We start from the raw sequence: 27,990 nt of genomic DNA, 5'->3' as shown, positions 1-27,990 counted from the left end.
AATGGCTTAAAAAAAAACATTCACAATGGTAGTGAAGTGGTGCTACTTGATAGGTATTTTGTTATGGTTCATATCATCTTTTTATCAATACATATCGAGGACCACCGGACCCTAAGGCACAGCCCGTGACTGTGCCATGTCATGTACAGTACCCACAAGGTCTCTGTCTGATAGAACCGAGGCCTTATCAACTGCCTGGAGCCTGTACCTAAACAATGAGAATTGTTTTGGTTTATAAGGCTCAGCTTGGGACATCTGGTGTCATCCAGACACCAGCAAGGACATCTCTTCCCCCCAGTAACCTACTGTATATGGACTCTTTGTCTTGTCATTCGTGGACAAGAAACATATCCTATGAACTGTTGAAACGTCATCTACTGACTGACCAAATGACCATACATAAACTCATGTCAAAACATAATTTGTCAGAGAGAGCACGAACCATTGATTATTTTGTTGTACCTTTGTCTTGAATACTCTCTCTCCATAGTAAAACATTCCATTCTCACTCTGATCACTCTCCTGTCTTATTTCTGTGTGATGGATTATTGTATCTCATATGGGAATAAGAAGGTGTTGTTGTTTACAAATAATATATTTACCACTACTGTAGCTCGAGGATTGGTTGAGCTTCACATGATAGTTAGCCAGTAACATTAGCGTTGATTCTTCATATCCATATGAGTCAAACCGCTGAGATAATTTTGTTTATAATTGGAACACACAGTTCTTATATGACGCGATATGAAAAAGGTCTATGGGAATTCAGAATGGGGGAAGAAAACCGCGAACCAGGTAGGATGAGTAAATTACGTCACACTTCACTATACTCCCCTTTTCAGTGTATTGACCATGCTGTTGCATTGTTGGAGATCGTTTCATCCTCTTTGATAATGAGCTGTATATCCTAGATTTGAGTCCTAGTCTGAAATCCTTATGCAAATTAGCAGTTCTTCAGTGCGGTCTGGAGCAGTCAGAATTCCCGCACAGTGTCAGGTGGGAACTGTCGGCCAATGACGACCAAGAACAGAAATCAAAAAGATTTCAAAATCAAACACAACGCAATCTCCTTGTATGGGCCGTTCTGTCCTTGATATCAGCTGTGGTGATGTCGCTCTCTGCATACTTTCTATGACGTTACCTGTAGAAGTACTGCCTACGAACAAAGCCAGACATGGGAGTGGTTAGCACCGCTCAAAAATACCTTAAAGAGGCGGTGCCATAGTTTTGTACTTTTTCTGGTTTTCATGTGTCTAGGAGGTTGACAGTACATCATTAGAACCCTTGGTGTGGTTGTTATGAGCAAGTATGTATTCCCTTTGTATTTGGGGTTTCTTCCTGGAGGCTGACACCTTGTGGGTCAAAAGTGCCGATCCAAAAACACAGATAAAATGACATCATATAATCGTTCCCTACCCTTTTACCATTCACCCAACACTGTGGGTGTGGCTAACTTCAGTTGGGTTACCACCCACCCAGAGTCGTCTAATCAGAGAGTTCTGCCACTGCGGGGTCAGAAACAGTGCTGGTCACGTGGTTCATTGTCACTTTACACCTCATAGACTTCAATGCATTCTGGAAACTTCCGGTTCGCAGTTTGTCACTATATGCCAATAGATGTGTGCGTGGAAGACCTGGCCCCATGAAGTGAACGGGAGTGACGCCACTCTCTCTATACAACACTCTGCACCCACCATGACAACCAGGCATACTTAAAGGAGTGGCGACACCGGCCGAAATTTAACATTATGATACAGTAGGTCACGTGGTGTTTCTTCAAACAGTCTGAAAAGGAGGCGGGGCCGTATCAGTTAGTAGTGAATGTATACTTTGTCCGTCGTGCGGTGCCGCGCAATGTATACTTCGTCACAACGTGATGGCTTGTTGTTAGCGTGTAGCCCGGCTAACGCTGCACCGCACGGCTATTTGCGAGAGCTATTGTGTGTGTACACTACACACACACACACACACGCGCGAAAGCACACACACACACACACAGGCTGATATGAGCCACGCACGGACCTCAGTCCGGCCGCTGTCACAGACCGGAGCAGGACATGGCTTGCTCCGGTCGGTCTGGTGCTCCAGTCAGGTTAGGGCAAGAGACAGCAGGGTATGGCCGACAAAACCGTCTCATAGACGGGGAGAAGCGTGTTGACCCTCGTACACCTTTTTTGACACCTTTTTTGAAGAAGACATGTACTTTTTTATCAGTCTAACCATTGATTTTATAGCGAATGCTATATATTTTTTACCCCTAGAACTGATAGTTTTAAAGTTGGTTTAGAAAGTCGGAAACACACCTCGGACAGCTTTTTTTGGGGCAGTTTCAAAAGTTAATGATATGGATAATCGACTCCGCCCCTCCCCCCATATTAGCCCAATCAAATTAATTTATTTCAGTTACTGTACAGAAAGTACTACTTTCAGTACAGTAACTACAATAAATTAATTTGATTGGGTCATTTAACATGGGGGTACATGACATCATTAAAAAAATTGGCTAATTTGATAGCCTTAATTAGCTGTTTTGGCCGTGTCACGCCCCTGGTGGGTGTGGCCACATAAAAACCAAATTTTAACTCTTTCTGTACACTTTCTTTTTGAAAAAATCATGTTTTGGGGGGAAAAATCACACACACGCACGAACACACGCACACACAAACAATCAATCCAGTCACACATTATACATTCAAGCAACAAGTCCTTCCTGGCCATGATGTCTTTGTGTGTGTATGTGCGTGCGTGCGTACGTACGTGCACCTGTGTCAGCGAGGCTTCCAAGGAAGGAACAAACAACGTCCTCATCACGGCTGATGGAGAGTGACTGTCACTATGGTGACCCATCTGTCAGTCATCCAGGGCTGGCATCATGGCAGACCGACCAACCAACCGGGCGACCGTCCGCGATGATGACAAGTGCATGTGTCACGTATCATGTGTACGTACCATGCACACGATGACTGAGGAGAGACAGGAACCAGGGTCAGACGTAATGTCAACAGACAGATGGACTGTGACGGGGACACGGACGCGTAGAGCAGACGGAGGCCGGCGTGGCCCTGGCAGGGACGTGCTGGGCCCCTGATTCAGCCCGGGAAAAAGAGTTGTAGTCTTGTAGAGGCCCTCATTGCGCGCTATAGAGAGAGATCTCTCTCTATAGCGCTGCTGCTACTCAAAGATTTGCCATTTCAGATCATGACAAGTGACAAGCCAGCGGGCCAATTACATGAGTTATATTTCATCGTTGTCGGGTGGAAACCTTGTATGTCCAAAACCGTTTGTTTTGTATTTATTATTTCAAAAATTATTTAAACTAGTGAAAACAGCCGATCTACAAGCACAGTGCGAGGCGTTGTGTGCTTGTAGATCTGCTGTTAACCTGTCCTAACCCTGGACAGGCCGGGAATGAACCGGACGTTCGGGAGTTGTCCCGCTTTTCCCAATGGCCAGCACGTCCCTGGTCCCTGGGTTCCTGAAAGGAGTAGATAGACGCATGCATGCAGGCTGTGAGATTGACAGACATATAAAGGGGGGCACACACATGCAGGGACGTGCAGAGAATGTAATAGAGAGGCAGGGGGCAGGCATTTCTAAAATGGCCTTTTGGTGGAAATTTTGAAAATAGCCGACCTCCAAGCTCCAAGTAACGTAACGGATATGGATTTCTACACAGAGAGGTCAATCTTTCAACATACAGTAAGATACTGCATTCAAGTTCAGGAGAGTTTGTCTGGACAAGGCAATTCTCTTGAAAGCTGCCTTCAGGTCTGGCATGGAAGGGGGAGACCACTGTACTACTCATAATGTGCCATATATAAGTGGGTAAAATCTCGATATTTCTACATCCCATTAGTTCGACTAAAGGCCTCTCCATACTTCGACCGAAACCGCTGTTTTCGGTCAAAAGGTCCTTTTCTACCATAAAATTATATCCCTCGGGAGTCGGGACTTCTGAAAAGCATTGGACCTTAAGGGTTAGGGTTAGGTTTAGGCATAGTTTTACTGAGGTTAGGGTTAGATTTAGGCATAGTAGCATTCACCAGGTTAACATTCACCAGGTTAACATTCACCAGGTTAGCAATCACCAGTGTCGGCAGGTTAGCATTTCACCAGGTTATACGTCGCAATATAGGCCTACCGACACGCTCCCCCATAAGTGTGGCGTTAAATCAATGTCATACATATTTATTCTGAAGCAAACCTGGAGGCTGACATTCAGTATATCTGGGCATCACCATTATGGTGCGTGAAGAGAACATCTAAGATTTGCCACAGAGAAGGTCAAGTCTCTTTTCACGGACACATTCTGTCCATGTGCGGACGCACTGATGACCCCGAGGCTGGACATTATCATATTCAGTGGAGAGAGAGAGAGAGAGAGAGAGAGCACATAGCATCCATGCATGCAGTGGAATGTTCCACCGTGTTGCATGGGCACTGTGCACATGGTTGTGTGTGTGTGTGTGTGTGTGTGTGTGTGTGTGTGTGTGCGCGTGCGTGCACACGCGCATGTGAGTGCCCTTCCTCTGGCTGTGTTGTGATCCAGCCAAACTCCCACACTCACTGTGTGAGTGGTGTGTGTGTGTGTGTGTGTGTGTGTGTGTGCGCGTGCGTGCGCGTGTGCGTGTGTGTGTGTGTGTGTGTGCTGCCTTCTGTTGCAGACCCTCTTGTTGTGGTGACAGAATGTCCAGTCTGTGTCCTTTTTTAATTCTTTCTTTTTTTTCTCCTTCCACCCATTTACTCTGTCACTGTCATGCTGGATGCTGCTGCTGCCCGCCTGTGTGTGTGTGTGTGTGTGTGTGTGTGTGTGTGTGTGTGTGTGTGTGTGTGTGTGTGTGTGTGTGTGTGTGTGTGTGACTGTGTGGCAAGGCTATCTGTGACCATGCATAAGGCAAGGGACTGGGGCTGATTGACTGGCTATATTGGGTGTCTGGCCGTGCCTCACACACACACACACACACACACACACACACACACACACAAACACACACACACACAGCCCTCCATGCCCGCGGGTGAATTCCATCCCCCCCACACCCCCTCCCTCCCCGTCTCTTGCGCACAAACACACCTCTTACACACACACACACACACACACACACACACACACACACACACACACACACGCGCGCGCGCGCTCCCCCATCCGGCGCAAAAATAGGGGCGGCGCCGAAAAGCGGCCGTGTTCTGACGCGTTTTGCGCATTTCCTGAAAGCTTTCGCTCGCTCAACTCACACACACACAGACAGATTGAGAGAGAGAGAGAGAGAGAGAGAGAGAGAGAGAGAGAGAGAGAGAGAGAGAGAGAGCGAGAAAGAGAGGGGACGGGAAACGGGGAACGCGCGCAGGGACCGAGAGGAAAGGAAGAGAGAGAGAGAGAAAGAGAGAAAGAGAGAGAGAGAGAGAGAGAGAGAGAGAGAGAGAGAGAGAGAACAGACACACTATGCATTGGGTCTGGAGGACGTGAACGTGAAGTCCTCACATTGGACCGCATTGGGGGAAGAAAAGAAAAAAACGCATTCCGTCCCGAGAGTCAGTGGACAGAATCGAAACATCGCGGTGTTTTGTATTGTAGTACCAAAGTGAGGAGGAGAGATAATCCTCCCAGCAGAGAGAGAGAGAGGGAGACTCCAGCCTGTCAGCCAGCCCACTGAGCCCAGCCCGGCCAGCCGAGGACCGGAGAGGAGCGGTGGAGCAGCAGTGTGGAACAGCCAGCCAAGGCAGCCAGCGGAGCCCGGATGGCAGCAAGGCGCGGCCGCTCTCTCCCTCCCTGACCTCCGGGAGAGACCGACCGACCGACCGACCGAAGGAAGAAGGGCTGCGGGGACCAGACGAGGGACTACTAGCCGACCAGGAGTCCCTGCTCCCCGGCGGTGATCACAGCAGATGATCCGCCTCTCCTCCTCACCCACCGGAGGAGCTCCGTAGCAAGCGAGCAGCAGGCAGTAGGATATTTTTTGTATATTCTTGTCGTTGTTGCGATTTATATAAAAGATAACCACAAACCCAGCCTCCCGTACAGTCCCACCACACCAAGGCAGCCTGGTTATTTCCGCGGAAACAACAACATAACAGGAGAAGGGAAGGGATTGTCTGTATCTGTCCTGGCGCGCGGTCCTACGGAGCGGACTGTCTGACTGTAAACAAAACAACACATCCCCACACCCGACCCGACCAGACCAACCCACTGGATCTTATAGGGAGGGGGCTGCCTTCAACATAGGCTACTGACAAAGTCTCTCGTGTGTGTTTTTGAAGGTATTGCTGCTGTTTTTATTCTCCTGTACTCCGTTAAGCAGGGTTGTTCAACAGCTGTGTGTGTGTGCACGCGTGCTTGTGTGCATAACACAGTGTTCTGGTATGGCAGTGTTATTACAGCCAGTGTCCAAGAAGGAGCCAATGGCACAGTGGGTTGTAGCAGAGGACTCATCATCACCATCAGCCATCTGATGATGCAGTGACTCCTGGTTCAGCATCAACATCAGAAGAAAGTACATTGGAAACGAATAGGAGGATATTAGGTCAGGACCAGGAGCCAATAGGCTAACACACACGCACATGCACGCAGGTACACACCCCATCTCTCTCATCAGTTTATTTTGAACACACACACTCAGAAGGGACCAACCTCGATCGTCATCATCATAATCAACAGAAGAAAGAACATTTGGAAACAAAACAGTTAGATCGGTCAGGACCAGGGGGCCGACTAATAATAGGCTAACACACACACGTACGCACATTTAAGTAACACCCGGGATTCGAACTCGGGGTCTCTGCACGTGAAAGAAAGTCCAACATCTTAACCACTACTTAGACCCAAAGGGATAATATCCCTGTCTATGGACCCGGGGGAGATGCTAGACTTTTGAGGCCATCAGGGCTGAGGCAGTGAGTCACTCTCTATCCCCTCTCATCGGTTTCTTTCCAACTCACTCACTCCGAACAGAAGGGACCACCCAACCAACCACCATGCCTGTGTTCAGTGGCCTGCTGAAGGTGCGGGTGTGCGAGGCGGTGGACCTGAAGCCCACGCCCTGGGCGCTGCGCCACGCCGTGGGCAACAAGAGCGGCGCGGGCTTCCTGCTGGACCCTTACCTGGCGCTGAACCTGGACCACACGCGTCTGGGCCAGACGGCCACGCGCACCAAGACCAACAGCCCCGCCTGGCACCAGGAGTTCACGGCCGAGGTGCGCGAGGGCCGCGCGCTGGAGCTCAGCGTCTTCCACGACGCGCCCATCGGCTACGACGACTTCGTGGCCAACGCCACCCTGCAGCTGGAGGACCTGATGCAGAACGGCACCCGGCACTACGAGGACTGGGTACGTGCACTGTGTGTGTTTGTTTGTGTTTGTGTGTGTGTGGCACCCGGCACTATGAATTCTGGGTAGTAGATAGGTACGGGAGAGTGTTTTTTGCAGGTCTTTCAGTCCGAGTGTATCAAAAAAGCAACTGGGTTAAAAACTCATTTGCTGCTATGGCCGAAAATCCCGAAAAAATCCCGTTGTACCGCCCTGCCATGCCCGTAGAACCCGGAAATTTCCCGTTTTTGAAAAAAAAAAAAAAAAGTTTTTTTTTTTCAAAAAAATAAATAATTTTAAAACATTTTTTTTGACCCCAAAAAATGTAGTAGGAATGATAGCAATCGCGAAATTGCATGTTTAACCCCCATAGCAACCCCATCTTTCAAACATGGCAGCCATCTTTGTTTACATTTTAGGAAAACATAATGGCTGCTATCTCATGAATGCCTGAACGGATTTCCATTCGGATTTTTTTGTTTGAAAGCTGTGAGCAATGTGGACACACGTGGTGCATTATCTAGGCATGGGTGTGCATGATCAATGCACTATGAATTACATGGAAGTCTATGGAGACAGGGGCATATGAGAGTACGAAGGTATTGTTAAATGGCAGCAAATGAGTTTTAAGCACCGTTGGTCAGACAGTCAGTTTAACATTCACCAGGTTAGCATTCACCAGCGTCGGCAGCATGGGTCTGTGTGTGTGTCAGAGGTCACCGCCATGACGGCTCAGGGGCCTGCAGAGAACGTTAGAGAGGCAGGGGCTGATATTTCTAAAAGGGTCTTTTGGTGAAAATATCGAAAATAGCAGACCTTCCAAGCTCCAACGCGTTGTGAGCTTTTGATGTGGCGTAGCGCGGCATGTATTTCTACACAGAGAGGGCAATTCTTTCAGCATAAGATGCTGCATTCGAGTTCAGGAGAGTTTGGACGAGGCAATTCTCTTGAACGCTGCGTTTGGGTATGGCATGGGAAGTGGGCGTTCACCATAGTAAAAACTACATTCATGGTCTGGAGAGGGCACTTTTTTTACAGACGGGTAAAAGGGCAGGCCCTTTGATGTCTATGTGTGCAGGTGCCTGTGATGGCTTGTGATGGATTTTCTTTGCAAGGAACATACAAAATTAGACTGCACACTGTCGAGGTGCCAACTTGCGGCTTATGCACTCGTCATGGCCATGTATGGCCTACTTGTTCGTGAGCTATAGCCCTGAATGACCATAACTGATCTGTAACTCTGGGAGTGTACAAATGTCCATTTGGTTCCATTTGTACACTCTCAAGGGGGGCCCTTGCAAATCAAGTAAAACATTTGAGAACCACAAGTACTAGTAGGAACTCCTTAATGTGCCATAGTGTCATGGTAAATAAGTGTCATCACATTCAGTGTTGGGTCTTATGTGAGAGAGCACATACAGTACGTTAATTATGTCGGAATGCATAGTTCCTCTACGTTATGTGCGGGACGACCCACCCTCTGCTCCAATTCCGCTCCCGCTGGGACCGCGCACCTGTATTGCACCTCGCAGCACACGATAGCAGAGCTGCAGAACAGAGCGATTTGAAACGCAAGTGAGGTGGATTTTTGCTGAATGAACCACACTCACTGAGTGGCCCCCCATCTCTCCAATATGGTGATTAATCAACCAACAGGATTTAATATTTTCCGTCTTATTAAAAGGACAATGTCTACATAAAAAGGAAACTATGATAGGGTCTTTTTCAACACATTAGGCCGGACTCCATCAAGGCTCACTGCCGTTTCACTTTACCATGGGCTCTTGATGAGAACGCCGTTTTCCACACTGAAAGTAGACAAAATATATTTTTATTGGTATGACCATGACGGGCCGCATAGACATGCTGCAGGGGCCGCATCCGCATGCGGCCCACGGGCCACAGGTTGAATAGCGCTGGTTTAAAACGTATGTTACGGCTGCACACAAAACAGTCCAGTACTGGAGTACGTGGAGAAGTTGAGGGGTTACCCACTTTGAACCCTATAACATCCATATTCTGGGTGGAACGTTCGGCAAATGCCTTCTTAGAGTTTGCCCTCTTAAATCTTCTGGAAAAACGTCATCTTGTTTATTCCACAAAATGTAAGAAAGATTCATACACACAGAGGTGAGTGGTTATTTAACCCATCTAGGCCTGGAATTATTTGACACTTTAGCTATTGAAAAATAGCAGATATACAAGCGCTGCTATTTTAGAAACGCCGTGAAAATGTGTGCAAATCTTTTTGAATATATGTATTTTGAAAGCGAACATAGCGAACAACTCAAATTTAGCTTCTGTGGTTTCCCTGGAACTAAATATTTTTGAGATGGGGGTCCATGGCCAAATACATCATCATTTTGGGGGTCCTTGACATAAAAAAAAACGTCCATTGACAAAATAAAGTAGAGAAGGATTTGGAAGAAAGACGCTTATAGAATCAGGTCAAGATATTCAAAGACTTTTTCACAATTTTCCAAAAAAAAAAGCAGATATACAAGCTCGCTGTGAGCTTGTGTATATCTGCTATTTTTGTAATAGTTAAAGCATTTGATAAAATAACACAGAATAATGCGTTCCCGGTCTAAAACAGCTCAAATGCTTTAAAAAGGCTCAAGGACGCGTCAAAGGCAGAAAGAGAGCATTATACTCCTTCTTTTTGCCAGCATTCAAACGAACGTTCCCCAGCTGGGACGCTGCATGGTGACCTCGCAGTCGCAAACCCCCCCCACCACCTCCCTCCCCGCCTGTAGCCTTGAGGCTACTGATGACCTCGACAGACACACGTCTCTCTCCAGTCGGTCAGCAGCACGTGTGTGTCTGTCGTTTAGTATTCAACCTGCAGGCTGACGCAGGGTCTTATTGGAGGGGGAACACTGAATTCCTAATACGGGGTCTTCAGTGTTTTCAGGCCAAGGACCCCTCAGCTTAGAGAGAGAGAAGATGAAGCCGGGACCCCCTCTCCATATTGTATAAATGTGTGATGCAGACTCTCATAGATTTCATTGATAGATTCATAGACTTGTTTGACAGCTCTGTCATGTTGGATTCCTGTTAATGTGTATTTTCAGACATTTAACCACTTAAATCGTCAATATTTTGTAAACTTGTCCTTTCGCTATGTACTTGGTCTTCTCTTTTTTTTTTACCTCTACACCAAACCTATTTGCTACAAGCTTGTAGATCGGCTATTTTTGCCTAAAGGTCTCCTCGGAATAGGGATGCGAGTGTTCAAGTTGTTCATTTTAAAGAATTACACACACAAGAATTTGGTGGCCCCCCTGTAGTAAGTCTAAGGACCCCCTAGGGGTCCCGGACCCCCTGTCCTAATATATTATATTATGATTCCAGTAATACCGATAGACCTGCTGATTTTGTAAAAGAAAATTCAGTCATAATTGTCACGCATTCGTTTCGTTTGTGCTGCCGGCGTCATCGGGCTGTTCGTCAGAAACATGGTCAACATCGTCATCGCCACAACTTTCATTTCATTTCATTTATTTGTTTATTTAGACGGGAAAATGCATATTAATGATTCTAATGAACAAACACTACATGGAGCAATGTAAATACACCGGATTTAGCTAGATGCTAATTCCCGTCCGTAGTCCCCAAACATCAAACATCAACAATGGTGACATAACAAGGCACAATAAATATGCTAATACAAAATACATTTCGAAAACAGTAGAAAAGAAATACGAAAAAGAGAATAGAAAAGGTTTCAAACTAATTCTAGGGTAGACCTACTCGATTGTGGACTGACAAGTCATACTGTACATGATCACAAGACATCATTAATCTGTACACCTCTGAAATCGGTGTCCTCCTCTGTCTTCATAAACAGTCTGGATGTGACTCGTGGTGCAGTGGCCTCTTGTTTTGCCCCTGTTTAAAGAGCTCAGGATGAGATACAACTAGCCACCCTCCCCAAAAAACTCTTGAATAGCTGCATGTTTAGGCTCTCTGATGCTGGGTGGGAGTAGGGGGCGGGCGATAATGTCTACCGGTCCAGGCGCCATACCACATAGGCTTGTGTATAGCCTCACAGCGTGTCGCTGGTTCGAGTCCCGATCCGGGCTACCTTTGCTGCATGTCACTCTCCATCTCTCTCCCCGTTTACTGTCAGTCTACTGTCCTATCAGTGAAGGCATAAAAGCCCAAAAACATGGGCTCGTGTGGTGCCTGTAAGTGGGGAATGTCGAACGGGAGGAGTAGTAGGGTGGAGGCGCTACGTCCTCTCGGTGGGCGCTCCTCACTGGCAGGTGAGCCAGTGGCTTACAATAAGAGCAGGGTTCATTGTTGGCATTAAGACTGAATTGGGAGAAAAAATAGGTAAAAATAATAATAATTGGGTAAAATAAAAAAGTAATTATACAAATTCTATTAGAACATCTTAATGGAATGTAGCAAGACAGCAGCAGAGCCAAGTCATATAAAAACAGTGTTTGTCTGTATTTAGACATAGTGACAAACACACGTCTCACACGTCGCACGCAGCCCAGGGTAAGGTCAGAGTGTATGGATCAGCCTGCTGATGATTGACCAACAGCCTATTGATCACCAGCCAGGCAGCCGCTCGTCAATACGTGATGTGCCTCGCAGCGCTCTCTCACACAGGCCCCGCCCACTCCCCCTCCCCCTGCTCCCGTCATCCCCAATCCATCCATCCATCCCTCCATCCATCCTTCTTTCCATCCATCCATCCATCCTTCTTTTTCCCCTGCATCCATTAGGCGAGTTATCGTTATTTTCAGTGGAGTTGTAATGCCTGATTTATACTTGGATGCATGCCGAAAATAGCGACACGTTGTGAGCTTGTATGTAGATCGAACTAAGCATAAAATGATTATAAAACTAAGCATAAAATGATTCTAGTTCTGCTGGATCTCTCTTCTCCTCCAGTCCCTCCATAACATCTTAGTCTAGTTTTCAATTGTTGTTGACAAAATCAACCAGTATATTTAGTCATAGTTTAGTTATCATTTCTTAGTTCTTATGTAGACGTCAACATTTTTTGTCACAATTTTAGTCGATTGAATCAACACTGTTGTGCGGTGAACTACTCAATTGTCAAGCAACCAGCATCCAACCAGTGGCCTTTTGGTTCTTTCTTTGTTCACAACATGTGTTTACTCGAACGTACATCTGTCTTGGCCATATATGGATTCTGTTAATGTGGTATGTGGCCGATGTGGCCTCCATATTTGGGCATTCCCATATGAAGTCCTGTTAGATATGGGCTTAATATTGATTGATGATCAGGGAAATCCATATTTGGGCATGAAAGGGATTCTGTTAGTGTGACATCACAGTGAATTCAGAGCGTGATGTCAGAGTGGCAAACCCATTCTGTTAAGAGTGGTTCCCCTGACATCACAGTGATGTCAGAGCATGATGTCAGAGCACAAACCCATAGACCTTAGGACAAGCTGTGACGGTTCTGATAGTAAACATGTGATGTCACAGTGATGTGTCAGGGGAACCACAGTGTCAGGCGTTACAGACAGACAGACAGACAGACAGACAGACAGACAGACAGACAGACAGACAGACAGACAGAGAGAGATACGGTCAAGCTGTGACCCTTCACATACTAAAATAAAACATCACACCCAATGTGAAGTGAGCGGTGGTCGTGCTTGCATAACATCTTCAGACTAGGATTTAAGTCTAGGATGTACAAGCTATGCTACACACACACATTTTGCTATGGCAAAACGCTGAGGAAAAAGGCTACAGACATACGACATATGACGTCACTAGACAAACATGATGCTATGCACACACATTTTACTACGGCAAAACGCTGTGGAAAAAGGCTACGGACACACGCACAGCCACTTATAGGGGCGGTTTGCACCACTCAATAAATTGTTTCACCCTCTATGCCAGCAGTCATCCTCAGACACTGGAGTTGTGAAATACATTTCTGTTTGGCTTTCAGGCTTTGAAGTTGCACATGGCAGATATGACACATAAGCTAAATATACAAAGAAATTGACTGACATATTTGACAACTTTATTCTTAAAAAGGAACAATTGATTGTGGAAATAGCTGATCTACAAGCTTGTAGATCTGCTATTTCCACTCTTTTTGAAAATGTTTGAAAATATAATGAACATCTTTCAACATGGAAAAACGATTATGACGATTATGCAAAATAATTGCACCAAATGTTTGTCTGCTAAGGCGGTGGTTCTCAACCTTTTCAGGCCGCAACCCGCCAAATAATCATATTTAAACTGGGGACCCCCCCACCCACCCTGACGAGCACTAAGAGTTGAGGCATTACATTTTTTCTATTGTGAAAATAGCAGATCTACAAGCTTGTGAGCTTGTAGATCAGCTATTTGGTCACAATAATCGTGACATGAAATGTTCATATCGTGCCATCCCTACTCTACTCTCCACCCTCCTCCTTCTGTGTGTCCCCCCCCCTCTTTCTTCTATCTGCTGCCAACCCTAAGTGGTCCTCCCCCCCCCGTCTCTCCCTCCCTCTGCCTTTGCCTCTTTGTCTCTTCCTCCATCTCTCCTTTCCCCCCCTCCCTCCTTCCCTCCCTCCCTCCATCTGTCCAGCTGTCCGTTCCCACCCTCCCTCCCTCCCTCCATCTCACTGACCCCCATCTCCTCCTCCTCTCCATCCACCCTCTTTCCTTTCCTCTTCCTCCTTGCATACCATGCTGGTACGGCTGTCACGATATGACATTTTACATGACGATTAATTGTCACTCAAATAATTGGCGATTAACGATTTAATTGTGTTTTTGTCGTTGATAATTACATTTTTGTTTGGCTTTTAGGCTTTGAAGTTGTACATGGTAGATATGACACATAACCTAAATATACAAAGAAATTACTGACATATTTGACAACTTACTACTTAAAAAATAACTTTGATAGTGGAAATAGCCGATCTACAAGCTCACAACGCGTCACGATGCGACGCGTTGTGAGCTTGTAGATCTGCTATTTCCACTATTTCTGACATTTTTCAACATTCACGATTATGACGATTATGACAAAATAATTGCGATAATGTCAAATAATCACGATTAGACGATTATGTAATAATTGTGACTGCCCTACATGCTGCTCTTTAACCACATGAACCCTAGTGTGTCCCTGTTGTGTGGGGATGCCTTAGCACAGTGGTTCTCAACCAGGGGGGTCCCCAAATTATGTTTTGGGGGGTCCCCAGATGTTTAGCTTAATGTGAAACATTGTTTTCTCACTCAACAGTAGACAAAGCCATCATACAGGATAAGTGTATAGCTATAGAGGGTATCTGCACATTTCTAAAGTGACAATTTGAGGACTTTTTAATACCTCTAAAATGACAAACATTGGACAAATTAGAGGCAGAAATTGTGAAAACAGCCGATCTATATGCTAGCATGTAGATCTGCTATTTTCACAATAGAACCGCGTTATACAAAATGTAATGCCTCAACTCTTAGTGCTCGTCAGGGTGGGGGGTTTCCCAGTTAAAATATGATTGTTTTGCGGGTCGCGGCCTGAAAAGGTTGAGAACCACTGCCTTAGCAGACAAACATTTGTTGAAATCTGTGGGAAATCTACAAGCTCGCAACGTGTCGCGCGACGACACGTCGTGAGCCTGTTGATTTAGGCTTAAACGGAGTGGGACCAATTATCTTGATGAATTGAATACTCAGGGCCACAATGGAAACGAGCCCCCAGAGGGCTTTCTGTGTTATCCTTTTTAGCGTCGTCCGTCAGTGGATATGATCGTACCACTGCACTTCATCCATCATTGGATAATCGTACCGCTGCACTCTTTGCAAACTGTTAATAAAGTATTCAATCAATCAGAACATTATAGATCCCGTGGGGAGGTTGGCGTGGTCAATTTAATTAATCGGTTAACCCTTTAAAACTGGGAGGGCGTGTGGGTCGTCTGTGTCAAAACTAGCAGATGTATAAAAGCTTGTACATCTGCAATTTTTGTCATTTTTGAAAAATCTTGAAAGTGTGTAACCTCGCCTCACCAGGCTTTCTGGGGGAAAGCCTGCCGCTTGGTTTCTGCCTAAGCAGAAACCCCACTAGAAGAAGCGGCGTCGCATTGATTTGGTTACCCCCGTTTGTTTCCCCAATCCCTATTAAAATGCTCAAGCAGCCTAGTGTAGTCTTGCCAGTCGCTACGAGTTGGACTAAAAGATGCAAACAAATTTTCCAATAGCAAAACTACTCCGCATCAAGGAGTTTATTAGGTAGGACCTAAAAGTATGTCCTTAAGCACAGGGGAATTATTTTGGGTTAAAACTGAATCTGGTTTGATCTTTCGGGCCAAATTGTAGTCTTTGAGTACTACAACATGACGTGTTGTGGTTTCCGCTCCCGACCGGATACAACCCCAAAAAGTGATCCCATTCTAGAAAGTGTGAGAACCACTGATTAGCTGGCATGTATTTCTGCCGTTCATCAAATTATTGGCTCAGGAATGCGACAAAAGCAAAAACAAAAAAATCTCCACGATTTCATGTGTAATCTGTGGGTGAACTATTACTTTAAAGCTGATATATGTAGTTATCTGCTGACATAAGCAGATGTTTTGGCAATTGTTTTTATTGTTTTTATTATATTCGGCCGCAGTCTGCCTCCAAAACTCTTCTGTTATCTGTGAGAAGCTCTGTCACTAGCAGCTCATTGGTCATTGAACCGGCCGACCCGGGGCTAAAATGATTGACGGACAGGTCTAGCCAATCCGAACGAGAGGCACCCTGATTGATCTGTCTACAAGCTCACAACGTCTCAAGGAGACGCCTCGTGAGCTGGTATATCTGCTATGTTCACTATTACTTACTAATAATAATGAAAAGGAAAATAATTCACATAAAAGGTTGCCACCCGACATCTGTGTGATATTTCCATTGGTTAGGTACTTTTCTTCCCTCAACAGAGGTGTTGTAAAAGTGTGACATTTATAAAGTGGATGAATGTTGTCCTCTTTTTAAAGGAATATTCCACAGTATTTCAACCGTATCTCCCTCTTTTCAGTAGGAGTAATGATCAATAACGTCCATTAAAGATCTCTGTATGGGCCGAGGCAGCAAATCGAAAGCGCCACAGATTATCTGTGCCATCATTGCAGGACCGGATGGAAAATCTCCATGTTCAGAATGGGACATAAAAGTTATTTTCTCAGCCAGAAATTCATGTAATGAAAATGATGCTGAACATTATTTTGAACATCACAGTGGACAACTGATTCGAATCGACACCTTATCAGATTTCCTTTATCTACAGCAGGGTTCCCCAATTAGTTTTCCGCCGAATTATGTCTAGGGTGCCAAGCCGAGGGCCACAACATTGCAGGGGGCGGCGGTGGCGTTCCCGCTACTCTAGCGACAGTTCAGATATCGCCGTTGTCGGTTGAAAATCTTGTAAGTCCAAAACCGTTCGTTTTGCATTTATCATTTTAAAAATGATTTAAACTATTGAAAACAGCCGATCTACAAGCACACAACGTTGTGTGCTTGTAGATCTGCTGTTTTCACTACTTTTGTGCGACGGCCTTGTACGATGAAGCAGGGCTTTACTTTGCGAAAGAACGTACAAATTTGGAGATACAAGGTTTTCACCCGCCAACAACGATATAGTGTTGTTGCTGCTCTTATACCACCATTATTACTGGGGTTGGTGGGGGCCAGACAGTAGCCCCCCACGGGCCGCAAATGGCCCGCGGGCCGCCTATTGGGGAACCCTGATCTACAGTGTAAATCTGAGATTAAAAGGAAAAGTCCTGATTGCAACATTACCTCATATATTTGTGGAAAAGTCATAAAAGTGCAGTGTTCTGTGTGTCTCTAAAATGGCACTCACCTTGTGCTGGAGAGTTTAACTTTACAGTGATGTCACTGCTGTTGTACAATCTGTGAATGTAAAATCTACCTCCCTTATACTTCTGGGTTTTAAGCCACTACCTCTGTGGCCTTGGCACTGTCCTTGTTTGCTGGTAAAGTAGCGAGGATTTTTAAAGCAATTCTTGAGAGTGGAAACCTGGAGAGAGAGTAGGGGAGTGACATGGTTGTAGGGCGGCCGTGGCTCAGGGGTAGAGTGGCCGCTTTGGCAACCGGAAGCTTCCCAGTTCGATCCTGGGCTCCCCCAGAGTGTCCTTGAGCAAGACGTTAAATGTTCCTTTTTATGAATGTTTTAGGTTGCGTTACAAATATGCTGAACATGCCCTCTTTCAGAAAGAGAATCCTGTAAAATTGTATTTGGTTTATTAGCCAAGTTGTGGATAGAGCCAGGTGGTGGGCTGTCATGCCACGCAGGACATAATTTGCCAATTGGGCAGCGTGCATCATTTTGGACCATAGTATTTATAACTGTGGTACATTGGTTTTGGCTCATAGTATTTATAACTGGTACATTGGACTCATAGTATTTATAACTGTGGTACATTGGTGTGAAGTAGAATCTTGTCTTTTAAAATCCTCATGGCAGCCTCTGTTGTTTCCTCCTCCACACTACCTGTGCTTTCTGCTTTGTTGTGAGTTGTCTATCGACTCACGCATCGTGATAAAGCCAGCAACATATGGCGAAATATCACCTTGCACATCGTAATGAACGTATGGACTGTTTTTTTAATTTATGTTTATTGTTGTATGTATAGATAATGAATAGCATATTCATGCATGCACACTGCACTGTACACATAGAAGGGTTACCACACAGGGTTACAAATGGACTGATCTACAAGCTCACAAGCATTGTGAGCTTGTAGATCGTCTATTTTCGGCAAAGAGGTTTGGTGTAGCACTCCTTGCTATATATATATATATATATATTATACACTGATAATCATCAACGTTGAACTTAAAAGCACTCCAAGAGCTTGAGTGTTTCCCTTCATCTACCTTACTACTAAAAAATTGCCGATCGGATATTTGAGCTATTTTGGTAATGGGGCTTATAAGTGTATACAGTATTGCAGTATGGGAGAGTGTTTTCTGCTGGTGTTTCAGTCCGAGTGTATCAAAGGGTGCGTTCGGAAATGCGCACCGGGTGTGTGCTCAGTGTAGTGAGTGCCTAAACCTAACCCTAATCCTAACCCTTACCTCAGTAAAACTATGCCTAAACCCAACCCTAACCCTAACTCTAACCTCAGTAAAACTATGCCCAAAACTAACCCTAACCAGAACCAGTGTGCATTTCCGAACGCACCCTTTGATACGCTCGGACTGAAACACCAGCAGAAAACACTCTCCCGTTGCAGTATATACAGTCAACTGTGCTAAAAACAAACTACAATGGAGGATCAGCTACAGTATAACTGCTGTTCCTCTGTGAAGCAAGGGGAGGTTTTTTCATCCCCCTTGTTGCCCTCTTTCTGCTCTCCTTTGCTCTCTCTCTCTCTCTTGTCTCTTCTAGCATCACTCTATCAATGCTATCTCCCCTCCACCCCCTCCCCCCCCCCCACCCCCCATCCTCCTCAATCAGCTCTCTGCCTTCACCATTTATCACTCTCTCTCTCTCTGTTGCATCACACATCTCTGCTTACTCAATGTCTGTCTCTCTCTCTCTCTCTCTCTCTCTCTCTCTCTCTCTCTCTCCCGATTCTATAAGTGTCTTTTGAATCCTTCTAAGGTTTTTTGAAAAACCTATGTTTCTGTGTCAGCAATCTGGCCAGCCATCGTCAAAGAAAAGGTCCTTTTCACTTAACTGGAGCTCAGTTAGTCTGTTCTTGAGAGCCTACTATAGCCCCTTTTTGACTGCAGCTTTAGCACCACACCACACTACACCACACCACACCGCACCACATAAAAATATCTACATTTTCCATTACACAAAAGTACCCCTATTGGTAAGAAACAAATTGACCCTTTTAACTGTGATTAGAATACAATATAAATTTGTATTACAACTATCCTAAATTATAATACACTATAATGGATTATAACTGTGATTATAATACAGTTTAAAGTATTAATGTATTACTATGATAATTATAATTCACTATAATAGATTCTAATAGTGGTCACAACTCAATAGAACTTATTATCATGTATTACAACTATATCCTGGTGGTCTAAATGAAAAGTCAGTGAGTGATCAGTCATTATGAAGTGTTTGGCCCCGTTTGGCCTAGCTCAGACCTACTCTAGAGTGGATACTTTTTAGTACCACGTTTAGTACCACCTTCACACCACTCTACCCAGTTCCTTGTAGTGGAAAACCTGTCACAAGTGGGCGGTGTGGTGTGGAGTGGTGTGGTGTCGGGCCTGTGGAAAAGGGGCTTATGTCAGTGGTTCTCAAACCTTTTCATGTGAAGGACCCCCAACATGATATTTATTTGGCCACGGACCCCCATCTCAAAATGTTTAGTTCCAGGGACCCCCCAGAAGCAAAATTTGAGTTACAAACATTCGCTTTGAAAATACATATATTCAAAGATTTGCGCACATTTTCACGACTTTTTCAAAAATAGCAGATCTACAAGCTCGCAGCGCGGCACTCGGTGCCGCGCTGTGAGCTTGTATATCTGCTATTTTTCACTGGTTAAAGCATTCAATAATTCTAGGCCAAAATGGGCTCTCCCTCTCTCTCTCACTGTGATTCCACCCTGCATCTCTCATCCAGGGATGGGACGATATGAACATTTCATATCATGATTATTGTGACAAAAGGAATCGCGATTTACGATATTATCGTGATAATCAAAAGCCATTATCCTGGGGCGGAACATTTGCTAAAAAAATAGCCGATCTACCAGCTCTTCCGTCACGTTGTCAGCTTGTAGATCGGCTATTTTTTGGCAAAGACATTTGATAGAGATTGTAAGACTGTATCAATTACTTATATTATAAGTACCTTTTACCAAATTATAGAGGGTTTAAGTGGTACCGGATATGCAGCTCTGCAAATAAAAGGTGAATTGATCCCAGTGCATGACGGGGATCAATAAATTAAATGTCCACGAGGCGATTATCGTGAGTGTTTTTTATCACGATAAACGATTATATCGGTTATCGTCCCGTCCCGTCTCTTTTACTCTCCCTCTCTCTTTCCTCCTCCCTCCCTCCCTCCCTCCCTCCCTTCTCTCCTCTTTCCTCTATCTCTCCCATCTCTCACTCTTTGACATGTCATCTCTCTCTCTCTCTCTCTCTCTCTCTCTCTCTCCGCCCCGCAACCTGCTCACTTCCAGCCAAATCCCTCTGTCCCCCATCTCTCCACCTCTAATCCGTCCGTCCGTCTGGGCATCTGTGTGTCTGTGTACGTATGTGTTGTGCTCATGGTCTGTGTGTGTGTGTGTGTGTGTGTCTGTGAATTATTAACCAGCCTTTGATGCTTATTAATTGTTTGGCTGGTAATTGAGATGCTCGGTGGAGCCCAGTCCCCATGGCGACGTGACCGCTACGAGAGAGAGGGAGAGAGGGAGGGAGAGAGAGAGAGAGAGAGAGAGAGAGAGAGAGAGAGAAGGAGGGAGAGAGGGGGAGAGGGAGAGAGAGAGAGAGAGAGAGAGGGAGGGGAGAGAGAGAGAGAGAGAGAGAGAGAGAGAGAGAGAAGGAGGGGGAGAGGGGGAGAGAGAGAGAGGGAGGGAGAGAGGGAGAGGGGGAGAGGGAGGGAGAGAAAGAGAGAGAGAGAAAGAGAGAGAGAGAGAGTGAGAGAAAGAAAGAGATGAGGTAGCGTTGGTTTTGAAAGATTCCAGTTCTTTAACCTAATAAGACATTAAAAATACCTTGACATTTTCTTCTAACGGTTTTCTGAAAAACCTATGTTTCTATGATCAGTGGTGCTCAAACTTTTTAATGTCAAGGACCTCTAGAATTATGTGTATTTGACCACGGACCCCCATCTTGAAATATGTTGTTCTAGGGACCCCGAGATAGAAATATTTCAGTTACAAATGTTCGCTTTAAAACAAAGATTTGCTAAAATAGAAGATCTACAAGCTCGCAGCGCGGCACTCGGTGCCGTACTGTGACATACCAAAACTAGAGAGAACCAAAGTAGAACTAAAAGACAAGTCATGTTATGTTTGTTTGTGGTCAGCCGATCTACTTGTAGATCGGCTATTTTCAGCATGCAACCCAGTGTAAAACCAAGCATTAACGAAGCCATCAAGGCCCGCCAAAATACTGAAAACATTTCAGATGTCTAAAATATGACTAAAACATTATGTAAATTCATTCAAAAGACTATGACTGAAACTAAGTCAAACTTGGCTGTGAAAATCAACACTGCTGTGCAGAGGAGAGGGGGAAGAAGTGAGCAAAAAGAACAGAGTGAGTAAGTGATGGAGTGGGAGAGAGAGAGGGAGGTGTGAAAGGAGGCTGCGATGGATGGATGGATGGATGGAGAGAGGGGGGGGGGGTGGAGAGAGGAAAGGTTGAAGAGAGAGAGCAGGAAAGAGGGGAGGAGGAGGGCGAGCTGGGGATGGATGGAGGAGGACTTGAACAGAGGGAGGGATGGAGAGAGAGAAAGAGAGAAGCTTAAAGGACAACCTTGGTTTTTTTAGAACAAGTGTTCAGATTTTATTTAGATTGTAATTAGAGAAAATAAAATATGAGTGTTAAAATGTTTTCATTTGCTGCTTTCTATCATTTTAGCCATTATAATGATGTTGATTTCAGTGACTGGGGTCTGGGGGCATGCGTACAAGTGGCTAAATATGTCTTTTTAGACACAATAAGCCCATTCCTAAGATGCACCGCAATCCTTCATGGGCAGATGTGACTTATGGGGGCTGGTAGTGTTACTGTAAATAGTAATAAAGAAAACAGCGGCTTCGGTCGCATTTACCCTGAAAAACCTTGTTGCTTGAGTGTACGTACGTATTCTGTACAGGAAGTGATGTCAGTGTGATGTCAGTGAGTCGTGACATCACTTCCTGTACGGGGCGGCTACACAAGACTAAGAAAGACAAAAAAAAGAGAAGGATACACAAGACTAAGAAAGACAAAAATAGAGAAGAATAAAAAAGAAAAAAAGGAGGAGGAGGATAAATATACCAAAAGGAGAGAGAAGAAAGGGTGGATGAGGTACAATGTGCGTTATCCTCCTCCGATCTGATACGGGGCGGCTGGACTTAGATCACCTATGAAAGAATGTCCATCCACCTGGATAAAAGAAAATGTAACAAGGAGGTGGCAACAGGGCGGCCACTGGCCAGATGAAGTTATTAGGCCTGGATCCGACTTTAAGTCGACGTACAGGATTCCAGAAGTGTAGCGCTTATTCGCTCTTGTATCAAACCGGTACTTGAAACGTTCTTAGAATTTAACATATTTTCTAAAGTAAATATGGGGGCGGCTGTGTTAAGAACGTTTCGTTGTCAAGCTCAACGTTGGGCATTTGGACCTATACATGGAGAAATGGAGCGAACCTGTTTGGCCTAAACATGGAGATGTGGAGAACACTATATGTGGAGATAGTCCAGTCCATCATGTCATATGGGACTACCGTCATAGACAGTAGCCATTGTTAGGCCGGAGTCAATGGCTGTCTGTCTGTCTGACTGTCTGTACGTACAGGACGTGATGTCACATGACATACTTTTTATGCCCATATATGAGTCATGAAACATAACGATCATGAATGGCCAGATGGCCAAGAATTGGCGCGACCTCGCCTTTTAGGGCGAGGTCGCATGTCACCCTGAGGTCGCAAGTCACCCTCAGGTGTCTTACTAGTTGCGACCGTCAGGTCGCAGTTACTATCACCAGTAAGACTCCCTAATCGGGAGATAAGCGACCGTTGGTCGCTTATCTCCACAAATAGGCCAAAAGTTTGTTTTACCAATTATTACACTCTATGTGAACATTTACATCAACAAATCCCAAGTACTATGCAGAACGACCCATTTCAAGTTTTTAATGTACAACAATATTTAGAAAATAGGTCTACAAGCTGACAGTCCTCGTCCCTTATATTCCCATAGGTTATATGGAGATCTCAGTGTTTGTCAGTCCTTGTTCATTTATGCCCATATATGGACATCTCTATATCTACTGTAACAGTCCTTGTCCCTTTATGCCCATATATGGAGATCTCTTAACTGTAAGTCCTTGTCCCTTTTATGCCCATATATGGATATTCCTGATGTCATCAGTATATGAACATATATGGGCTTTCTGATATGCCCATATATGGAGATCTCTTAACTGTAAGCCCTTGTCCCTTTTATGCCCATATATGGATATCCCTGATGTCATCCGTATATCCCCATATATGGGCTTTCTAATATGCCCATATATGGAGATCTCTGTATCTCCATATATGGGTATAAAAGGATACTTCAGGTCTGACATCAGGTTTGTTTATATTGGGTTGCTAGGTTTGACATCACAAACTCTATGGGCCATCTGACCTAGAAATCTATATTTGGGCATAGATGACTCATCGTGACCTCATCACACGTCGACCGCACGTGTGACGTGCGGTCGACCGCACGTGTGACCGACGGACGGCCGGTGGAGGTTTTCATACTAAACTGCGACCTTACGGTCGCAATAACCTCCACCGGCTGTCAGACAGTCTGTCAGTCACGTCACACTTTTCCCCTATCCATATCTCCGCCACCGTTGCCCCTATCCATGCCAAACTTTGCAGACACACTCCTTAGCTGCCAAATCACAACCTCCACCCCTCATTTCTCACATGCCCCTCCTCTAGCGCCACCATGAGGCAGATTCTTGCAAAACACATGTTTGGACGCTGCTCCTACACATTTTGCCCTATAATCACGCAAAGCGGTACACAGTATGTCTAGAGTCCTGGCATCAACATGGATCTGTCCCATTTAGCGCCACCATCAGGCTGATTTTTTCAAACCCATTTTTGGACACTGCGCCTACAGATTTTGCCCTAAAATCACACACATTTGTGTATACATGTGACCTGACGGTTGCTTATCTCCCGATTAGGGAGTCTTAATGGTGTCTAAATACATCTTTATTTAGCCCTGTGTATGCATTTCCCACCCACTGAAATCAAAATCATTAAAATCGCTAAAACAATAGAAAGCAGTAAATGAATAGATTTTAACTCTCATTTTCTTTTCTCTAATTACAATCTAAAATATGAACCCTTGTTGTCCTTTAAGAGAGATGTGAGGCCAATCTAGGTTGAAGGGGGGAAAGGACAGAACAAGAGAGCTAAAGATAGAGAGGAAAGAGAGGGTAGGACCTGAGAGAGAAGCACAGAGAAGAGAGAATGCTGAGGAGAGGAAAATGAGAGATAGAGAAAGGTGATGTGACTAAAAAAAAAACGATGTTTTTTATTCAACCCATTTAGGCCTGGGATTATTGAATGCTTTAACTATTGAGCTTGTAGATCTGCTATTTTTGAAAAAAATGTTCAATATATATTTTTCAAAGTAGACTTTTGTAACTCAAATCAAAGTCCTTGACATGAAAAAGTTTAAGAACCACTGATTTAGAGAAAGGATTTAGAAGTCGGGTTAAAGATCGGGTCAAAGATATTCAAAGACTTGCACACATTTTCACGATCTTTCAAAAATAGCAGATCTATAAGCTCACAGTGTGGCACTCGGTGCGGCGCTGTGAGCTTATAGATCTGCTTATAGATCTGCTATTTTTCAACAGTTAAAGCACAAAATAGCGGTTAAAGTGGTTAAAATCTAACACGACTCTGGCGTGTTCCAGGCATTTGAGGTTTAATTCTTTATAATTTTTATCCCACGATTTTTGAAACCCATTTTTTTCACCCAGTGTATAAAGTTGTCAAACATGTCATTTCCTTGTATATTCAGGTTATGTGTCATATCTACCATGTGCAACTTCAAAGCGTACAAGCCAAACAGAAATGTAATTGTCAACGACAAGAATAATTAAATTGTTAATCGCAATTATTTGTGTGACAATTAATTGTCATGTAAAATGTCATAATAGTGACAGCCCTAGTGTGTGTGTGTGTGTGTGTGTGTGTGTGTGTGTGTGTGTGTGTGTGTGTGTGTGTGTGTGTGTACGTGTGTACGTGTGTACGTGTGTGTGTGTGTGTGTGTGTGTGTGTGTGTGTGTGTGTGTGTGCGTGTGTGTGTGTGTGTATCACTGTGTGTGTGATGTAAACACACAGGTCGTGCTGCCCAGGTGAGCAGAGCGTGCAGTGTTTCCACACCACTGTCTGTCAGAGAACATGCAGTGCCCACACACACACACACGCACGCACGCACGCACACACGCACACACACGCACACACACATAGGGCTGTCACGATTATGTCATTTTACATGACGATTAATCGTCACTCAAATATTTGCGATTAGCGATTTAATTGTGTTTTTGTCGTTGACAATTGCATTTCTGTTTGGCTTTTAGGCTAGTTGCACATGGCAGATATGACACATAACCTAAACATACAAAGAAATAACTTTATTCTTAAAAAAGAACATTGATAGTGGAAAAATCACAACGTGTCGCGATTAGCTTGTAGATCTGCTATTTCCAATATTTTTGAAAATATATGAAAATGTTTCAACGTGGAAACGGCAAAATAATAGCGATTACGTCAAATAATTGCGATTAGACGATTATGTAATAATTGTGACAAGCCTACACACACACACACACACACACACACACACACACACACACACACACACACACACACACACACACACACACACACAGAGGACAGTAGGATTAACAGCCTTGGGGTCAGGATCACAGGCCCTTCGCCTGTGACCTCTTGGCCACTGGTGGCGGTGACATCATCGTTAGGCCCCGCCCCCCTCGGTGACCCGCACTGTGTGCCTGAAGAAGTAGGACACACCGGGCTTAAGATATACGGGCTGGCCAGAGCCTTGTATTTTAGAGAGTTCTGCCAATGCTGGGTCAGAAACCGCGCATGGTCACGTGGTTTTCATGTAACTTTTGTGACTTTCCCCCCGCATAGACTCCAATGCATTCTGTAAACTTCTGGTTCAGCGCTTTGTCACTATGCGCCAATGGATGTGTATGTAGAAGAAGACTAGCTCTGGTCTAGTTTGTGGTCCTTGTTTGTCATGAAATAAAACGCACCCACCTTGAGCCACCGCAGGCACAACCCGGAAATAAGCGGCGGTCGAGTTGGGTGCGTTTTATTTCCTGACAAAAATAGTGTATTTTACAGAGTGGGTGGGGTGCTGAGAGGTTTCCCACCGCGGAGAATAGACTTTCAACAACGCAAAACTACCTTTGGTTTGGTGAGTAGTGAAGTAGTTTAGTTTATTTTGACTCAAGTTGAGCCCTCCTAGGGCAGAGAAAGTCTTTCAGCCAGCCGCCTGTCAGCGCGTCAGCACTCTAACCTAACGCGGACCAGTTTGTGTAGGCAGATGGGCGGGCGCGGCGAATCTCTCCGCGAGTCTCTCCGTGAGTCTCTGGCCAATAGCATGTGTTCTCCTCCCCCCTCCCCCCACCCCCCTCTGCTCCTCTGCTCAGCGCAGAGAACGCTGCTGCGTCATGTTGTCAACACATTTGGTGCGACGTTCTCTGCACTCTGATTGGTTAGGGAAATTCTACACTTCCTCCAACAGTGAGCATAACGCGATCGCCCAGGCTTCTTTTTCTTTCCGATCGCCAAAAGAAGCCTGGGTTTCCGAGGCTAGCGCGTCAGTGACAGCTGACGTTCAGGACCAGAGCTAGCAGAAGACCTGTTCCCCATGAAGTGAACGGGAGTGGCGCGACTCTCTCTAATACAAGGCTCTGGGGCTGGCACGCTGTCGCCATGGCGACAAGACGCCTGACACACACGCACAGGCACGTGCATGCGTTCACACACTCACACACACACACACACGTGTGAAAAACACACTGTGTTCTGGTCAGTGACTCCGAAGCAGGTCAGCCTCTGGTGTGTGTGTGTGTGTGTGTGCGCGTGCGTGCGTGTGCACTGCGCGCGTCCAGCGCAGGGTAGGTGATGCATTGCCTTAGTGAAAGGAAAGAAACGGTGGGACATTCGAGAGGCCAGGAACAGCGGCTGAAATGGACACTCTGTTTCCCTCTCTCTTTCTCTGACCCCAGATAGATGCACTTCTGTGGAGGTGCACGTGTGTGTGTGTGTGTGTGTTGTGTGCGTGCATGCATGTTTTGGTGCGGGTGCGCGTGTGTGTGTGTTTCAACAACAACAAAGCGAGCAGGAGAGCGAGGGAAATAGAAAACAGAGAGATGCAGAGAGGGATAGAAAGAGAGGACAAACGGAGGAGAAGGATTACAAATGTGATCAATTTCTTCTCTCCGATCGGGTTTCGTTTCGCAGGGAGGATTAAGGGCACTCGTTTCGGTTCAGTTCCGTTCAGTTCCGGCTGTTTCCGTCCAGGACTTGATGCGATGCGTCCGTCTGTCCGTCTGTCGCGCCGTTCCGTTCCGTTTTCGCCCCGCCCTGCTGGCCTGTCTACATTACTACATAATCGTCTAATTGCAATTATTTGACATAATCGCAATTATTTGACATAATCGCAATTATTCGACATAATCACAATTATTTTGTCATAATCGTCATAATCGTTTCCATGTTGAAAGATGTTCGTATATCTTCGAACTTTTTCAAAAATAGTGGAAATAGCTGATCTGCAAGCTCACAACGCGTCGCATCGCGGCGCGTTGTGAGCTTGTAGATCGGTTGTTTCCACTATCAATGTTCTTTTTTAAAGTATAAAGTTGTCAAATATGTCAGTCATTTCTTAGTATATTTAGGTCACGTGTCATATCTGCCATGTG

General features: G+C 45.2%; 1 protein-coding gene across 1 annotated transcript in view; it reads left to right on the top strand.

The window, feature by feature from the left end:
• Nucleotides 1–6,975: 6,975 nt before the first annotated feature.
• prkcea (protein kinase C, epsilon a) overlaps nucleotides 6,976–27,990 on the top strand; it is a gene marked incomplete at its 5' end in the record, with an annotated part of 122,013 nt that continues 100,998 nt past the window's right edge. Inside the window, one exon of the mRNA XM_080746955.1 lies at nucleotides 6,976–7,326. Within this exon, the coding sequence (XP_080603081.1) occupies nucleotides 6,976–7,326 (351 nt within the window). The remainder of the gene's footprint in view (nucleotides 7,327–27,990) is intronic.

Source organism: Nannobrachium achirus (assembly GCF_963921795.1).
Source record: "Nannobrachium achirus genome assembly, chromosome: 18".
In the NCBI taxonomy this organism is placed as follows: Eukaryota; Metazoa; Chordata; class Actinopteri; order Myctophiformes; family Myctophidae; genus Nannobrachium; species Nannobrachium achirus.
This window is presented reverse-complemented; position numbering and strand designations above follow the sequence as displayed.